The 7,043-nt window shown below is 42.1% G+C and overlaps 1 protein-coding gene across 2 annotated transcripts in view; it reads left to right on the forward strand.

Moving 5' to 3' along the window:
• The window catches only part of ZNF410 (zinc finger protein 410), a 45,141-nt gene extending 39,241 nt beyond the window's left edge, over nucleotides 1–5,900 (forward strand). For both annotated transcript variants that reach the window (XM_047795490.1, XM_047795491.1), the window contains one exon: nucleotides 5,309–5,900. In XM_047795490.1, coding sequence (XP_047651446.1) covers nucleotides 5,309–5,347 — 39 coding nt within the window. In that variant the 3' untranslated portion in view covers nucleotides 5,348–5,900. The remainder of the gene's footprint in view (nucleotides 1–5,308) is intronic.
• Nucleotides 5,901–7,043: the final 1,143 nt, after the last annotated feature.

Consider the following 7,043-nt stretch of genomic DNA (forward strand, 5'->3'; position numbering starts at 1 on the left):
CATTGCCATGAGCTGTGGTGTAGGTTGCAGATGTGGCGTGGATCCCATGTTGCTGTGGCTGTGGTGTAGGCTAGCAGCTACAGCTCTGATTTGACCCCTAGCCTGGGAACCTCCTATATGCCGAGGGTGCAGCCCTAGAAAAGAAAAAAGACCAAAAAAAAAAAAAAAGAAAGAAAATAGTGTAACGAACGCATGTACTATCACCCATTTTCAACAATTAACTTTCTGCTATTCTCATCTCTTCCCTCCTACTGTTTGTTGATGCTTTGTTTGCACTGGAGTGTTGTAAATCAAATCACAGACATTTTATCTGTAAATATTTTCAGTATATACCTCTAACAGGTAAAGATTTTTTCAAAAGTATAAAATCTTGGAGTTCCTATCATGGCTCAGTAGTAACAAACCTGACTAGCATCCATGAGGATGCAGATTGATCTCTGGCCTTGCTCAGTGGGTTAAGGATCTGGTGTTGCCGTGAGCTGTGGTATAGGTCTCAGACGAGGCTTGGATCTGGTATTGCTGTGGCTGTGGTGTAGGCTGGCAGCTACAGCTTCTATTTAACCCCTAGTCTGGGAACTTCTGTGTACCTCAGGTGTGGCTGTAAAAAAGACACACACAAAAAAAAGTATAAAATCTCTATGACACCCAACAAAGCTATCAATAATTTATTGATATCCTCTAATACTTAGCCTTTTAAATTTTTTTCTCAAAAATATCTCTATGGTTGGTTGGTTTGAATTAGGATTCAAACAAGGCCTCTACATTGCATTTGGTTGATAATTCTGTTCATCTCTAATAGTCCTCCCCCTCTTCTTCAGTATGGCTATCTGTTTAAGGAACTGGGTTATTTTTCCTGTAGAATTTCCAACATTCTGGTTTGGGCCAACTCCTTTTGTTGTTTGACCCATTTCTCTATCCACAGATTTACTAAAATTTGGTTAATTTTCTGAAATTTAGAAGCTTGATTATATTTCTGTTTGTTTTTTCCCCTTGGCAAGAATATCTCATAGAAGCATATCTCTTGCTTCCTACTACATAGCATCAGGAGACACATGGTATTTGGTTGTTCCCCTCTTAATGATCTCAAGATTGGATTCTGTAAAAGTTTTGGCAGCCGTTACCAATCATGGGCTAGATCTGCTTTTTCATTAGATCTCCTTGCAAAAGCCTAATTCTCTTTCCTTCTGTTTTTATTAACTGTGATTCTCCTACAAAAGAAATAACTTTTCATTAACTGTTGGGTTGCTCTGAAATAGTTCAGGAAAATCACCCCCTTCTCTTTGTACCTAGTATAAATTATTAACTTGACAAACAAATGCCCAACACATTTTCTTTTTTAATATTTGAAACCTTGGAGTGAGTTCCCCAGTTAAGGGTTAAGGATCCAGCATTGCCACTGCTGGGGCTTGGTAAGGCCAAAAAGAGAAAAAAAAAAAAATGTTTTTCCTCTCCCATACTGCTAAATACAGTTTTTTGTTGAAGCTTCATGTTCCCCCAAATAAATGTCAGATGTATAAAAGTTTAATTCATTCAGCAAATACTATATACCTGTTTTGTGCAAGGCACTGTGCTGTGTACTAGTTAATACAGTTGTAAACAAAATACAGTCTCTGCCTCAAAGAGCCTATTGTCAGAGTTCAGACCTCTGCCTTTTAGAGCTATGTAGATGGTGCCCCGCGAGTTGTGCTGTACACAGAGTTTAGAATGGGAAGGGCAACAGATCAGTATACTGGCAATTTTTGTATAGGGTAGTAGTGATAGTCTTAGAGAAAGCAGGGAATAAGTTTTAGAGTTGAAGTTGGGACTGAGGGATGAGTAGCAGTTATCTTGCTGGAGAAATTGGAGGGCTTGGACAAAATTTAATAGTTGTAAAGGTGGGAATGTGTACAAAGGCAGAAGGTGAGAGGAGCATGCCCAACTCTGGAGCCACGAAGGGTTGAGCGTGATGGACAGGGAATGGAGAGATGGGTATAGAATGGGAAAATGAGAGCAGGAGAAACAAGCTGGAAGGGCCTTATAGGACATGATTTTTATCCTGGGGACTAGGGAGCCACTGCACGGTTTTAAATGGGATGTGACATGATCAGATTTGTGTATGCATAAAGTCCAGTAATAGCGCATTTGTTCTCTTGAACTTAGAATTGGTTTCAGTGTGTTCTTGTCTATTCGATGCTCATTCACAGCCCCAGGCAGACAGTAACACAAGCTGCCTTAAAAAACAAAGGAAAACTTGGCCTTCACTTCGGGAGAACGCAAAGGGCCTATAGGCCCTGAGTACCTGGTTTCATAATGGAAGCCTCAGACACTTAATAGAAAAATATTAATACCACCAAGAGGAACGTGCTGCCCTTCGATGTAGCTGAAAACCCTGCGTCATCACTTTTTCCTCGTGGATCCTTGTGTATTTACAAATACAACTTTGAGCCACACTACTTTTTGTGTTTCCTTTACTGTTACTGTTATCATTTTCCTTTCATCAAGGCATTCCCACTGCTCATGCCCCACTTTTCCTTCTTAAGGTAGCCTTATCACATCCTCCAGTACCTTCATTGTTTCTCAAGCTCTAAGCCCCTGAAGGCTCAAGGCTTCATCCTCTTCCTCATTCAGGGTCTGAGTACTAATTGACCATTCCTCCATTAAGTGAGGAATATTGATTCCTTAGGGGTCCTCAGATGCCAAAGAAGGAGAAAATGATAGCAACCCTTAAAACAACATTGGCCATTCCAAATTGTTTTTTTTTTTTTTAAAGATCACCATGCATTGTAGATGAGACCTGTAAGAATCTACCCATGCACTTTTTTTTTGGCTGCCTTGTGACGTATGTAGTTCCCAGGCCAGGAAGCAAATCCTGCAACCAGGTCAGAGCTGTGACCTATGCCACACTTGTGGCAATGCCAGATCCTTAACCCACTGAGCTGGGCAGGAGATCAGACCCCCGTCCCTGCCACGGCAGAGACACCATTGATCCCGTTGTGCCATAGCGGGAACTCCTGATGCCCTTCTAATTGGAATCCTGTAAATATGATCTAAAAATAAAAATAATTTATCAAGAGTATCAGAGAACAACCAAAATAAGTAAACAGAAATTGTCATGGAAAATATATGAAGAACAACAAGTTAACTCTCATTCGCATGATTCAGATTGGACAATTTCAGGTTTCCTTCAGTGTAGCCAGGCCTTCTGAGAATCAGACGGAGGACTTTTGTGTAGGCCCAGCTGAGACCCCAGGGCTTTTGTACCTGTTGTGAACTAAAGTTATGAAGTTATGGAACCCAGATGGGTTCCAGAGCCACCTTGTTCACATAGTTCACATTCTTTTTGTTGTTGTTGTTGTTGTTGTTGTTGCTATTTCTTGGGCCGCTCCCAAGGCATATGGAGGTTCCCAGGCTAGGGGTCGAATCGGAGCTGTAGCCACCGGCCTACGCCAGAGCCACAGCAACGCGGGATCCGAGCTGCGTCTGCAACCTACACCACAGCTCACGGCAACGCCGGATCATTAACCCACTGAGCAAGGGCAGGGACTGAACCCACAACCTCATGGTTCCTAGTCGGATTCATTAACCACTGCGCCACGACGGGAACTCCTTTTTTTTTTTTTTTTTTTTCACATTCTTGAACTCAAGAACCAGTGTAAGTGATTGCCAGCTAGCTGTGACTCTGTCTTCGAATATTTCCCAAATAAAACAAGGAGGAAAACAGAAATGACAAATTCTTACATTTCCCATAAAGTGCCATTGCTAAATTTGAGTGTAAACATCTGGATCTTGGTCTAAATTAAAAGCATACCATTCTTGGAGTTCTTTTGTGGTGTGGTGGGTTAAGGATCTAGCATTGTCACTGCAGCAGCTGGGTCCCTGACCCAGGAACTTCCACATGCCATGGGCATGGCCAACCCCCATACCCCCAAAAAACGAAGCCATTCTTAATCTCTGTCACACAGCATCAAACGAAATCTATGGTTTTTCCAAGATGTAATTTTTTCCCCAAATTTTGTTTAAATTTCTTTAGTTTCCATACCATTAAATTATACTATATAATTTACCTTAGTCTAAATTAAGATCACCAAATAAATACATTTCCAGATCAGGAATTTATCTGGTTAGATTTTTTTTTTTTTCTTTTGGTCTTTTCAAGACCACACCCGAAGCACATGGAGGTTCCCAGGCTAGGGGTCAAATCAGAGCTGTGGCCACTGGCCTATGCCAGAGCCACAGCAACTCCAGATCTGAGCTGCATCTGTGACCTACCCCACAGCTCATGGCAACATCAGATCCTTAATCCACTGAGCAAGGCTAGGGATCGAACCTGTGTCCTCATGGATGCTAGTCAGATTCATTTCCACAGGGCCACAACAGGAACTCCTTATTAGATTTTAACAAATGACACAGTTTTTATTGTTTTCACTGTATTATTCCCATTTTCTTTTCATAGTAAAATGGAACACAGGAGTTCCCATCGTGGCACAGTGGTTAACGAATCCGACTAGGAACCTTGAGGTTGTGGGTTCGATCCCTGGCCTTGCTCAGTGGGTTAAGGATCTGGCGTTGCCGTGAGCTGTGATGTAGATTGCAGACGCGGCTCGGATCCCACATTGCTGTGGCTCTGGCCTAGGCTGGCAGCTACAGCTCCAATTGGACCCCTAGCCTGGGAACCTCCATATGCCATAGGAGCAGCCCTAGAAAAGGCAAAAAGACAAAAAAAAGGGGGGGGGTGACCCAGTAAATTATTATATAAAACCACCTTTCAACAGGAACCTTCAGTATAGAGTAGAATGTCCACAGTAGCTGCCACCCTGTTTGGAGACTCAGTCTTCCTTCATCACAGGAGATGTATTTTAAGCCCAGGAAATCCCTGGTTGAGTAGGTTCTAGCTCCATGTAGAACTCCATCCTTTTTACATCAACTTGAGCCTTCAGCCTATACTTTGGCCAGCTGACTGATACAATATTTTTGCTTCTACCAACTCTGACTTCCCTGTGCTTATAGATTCCACCATTACTGACTAGTGAATATGTGATGACACAAATCATAGTTTGGCTCAATCATAGTTTTGGCTCAATCACTATGGCAATTATAGTTTGCCATAGTGGAAGTCCCAGCATCATCACATGACCATAGTGCCATCCCAAGGCCAGTATATAAATGAGATCTGTCAGTCGATGCATGTCTCTTGCTTTGGAACTAGATGTCCTTGACACACCCATGCAGTGCATTCCCCACCCCCCCATTGTAAACCTTTCACTTAGTGTGAATTATTTCTCCTGTTACTCAGTAGTAACTATTCATCTTTGTTTTTACTCTCTTACAGTTACTAAACCAAGGAGATTTAACTGAAAGACAGACATGAGAATGAGTGCCTACTCCTGGAAGAGCAGCTCTGTCTGATCCCAGAGTGCAGACAGTGGGAACAGGATGCTTTGGCTCACAATTTGCCAGAACCAAAATGAATCAGTGAAGGACAAGACCCTGCTTTTACCTCTGTTCATCTTTCCTGGCCTAGAAGTTGAGTGTAGGAGAGTGTCTCTTCAACTGCCATCTGATTCAGACAAGGAAGAAAGCAGGGAATGTGGGCTGGGTAACTGTCCCTACCTCTCTTCCCACTGCAAAAGTTTGGGATAGACTTCTCCCAAAAGTGAATTTGATTACATGTTGGCTGAAGTTTCCCAGTATGACTGTGGAAGGGAGGTTTTCCTTTGAAGAGTTTTTATCCCAGGTTGAGCTTCTTTTCACATGAGTGAACTAAATCCTGCCACCGACTGTAAAACTTCACCAAGAAGTTGCGCTTTCAAGATGCCTTGTTGCTTTGGAGAAGGGAGTGACATTCTCCCTTTAGCAACCCGAGTAAGAGACTCTTTCCCCACTGGGCTGCAAAGAAAATAAATTACTTGAATCTCTGCTTGGCCCAGGCTGAGGTACTGTCTTGTCCTCTATGCCTCTACTTGGCCACTTTGCTTTCTTTGTTTATGGAACATATAGTAGCATGTTAAGAGGTTGTGTTTTTTTTTTGTTTTTTTTTTTAAGTTAAAAATCACATGATTCAGAGATTCAGTTGTTTTCCTTTAAATAAACAAAACAGCCAGTCAGTTATTTGGCTCCTTGTTTTAAACAAAATTTGTTTTCTTAGGAGATTAAGAAAATAGTTCAGTCTTTCCCTTTAAGATAGGGAGGGCACTGATTTACCCTTAGGAGTCTATGCAGTAACACTGAGCTCAGGAGTCTTGGGGAACATGACATGAGCATCTTCATCTCCAGCTGGCAAACCCAGATGGTAGTTATTGGAGTATCACTGTTGTCATCACCAGACAGGACCATGTCTGAGTCTGGAAAATGGCAATAATTGATATTTTTGGATATTTCCAAGAAGATAGTTTGAAAAAACAAGAGAAAGTTTCTTCTTTTAGAGTAGCTACTCTTGCTGTCATCCTGTCTTTAGAGTAACTGAGAGAGAATATCTGATCATTATTGGTGAGAAGAAAAGTATCCAAAGATCATTTACTAGTAGAAAATCATGGCTATCAGAGGAAGTTTCAGAGTTATTTATTGGGTTGACCCTCATGCTGACACAGTACACATAGGCACACAGTGGCGTGTTCTAAGCAGATAACAGCAAAGAATTAACTGCTGGAGTTTTTTTGTTTTCTTTTTCTGGCCATGCCCACAAGGCATCATGTGGACGTTCCCTGGCCAGGGATGGAATCTGAGCCAGAGCTGCGACCTGCGCCACAGCTTCAGCAACACTGGATCATTAGCCCACTGGGCTGCCACAGCTTGCACTCCCTTTAATCATTAACTGCTGTTTTAAATAAAGTAATTATAGTTCCTAGTTTAATGACACGCACAGTCATCCTATGCTGTGTAGACTGAGTTCATATCAGTTACTTGTATTCTTAAAATGCCAGTTTTGGCTTCCAGGAGCCTTACTTTTATACTAGAACAGTGGTTCTCAACTGAGGACATCTTGCTACCCAGGGGACCTTTGATGATATCCGGAGACAATTTTGGTTGTCACTGCTGGGGAAGAGAGGTGCTGCTATCCATCCTAT

The sequence above is a fragment of the Phacochoerus africanus genome, chromosome 9 (genome assembly GCF_016906955.1).
Source record: "Phacochoerus africanus isolate WHEZ1 chromosome 9, ROS_Pafr_v1, whole genome shotgun sequence".
NCBI lineage: Eukaryota > Metazoa > Chordata > Mammalia > Artiodactyla > Suidae > Phacochoerus > Phacochoerus africanus.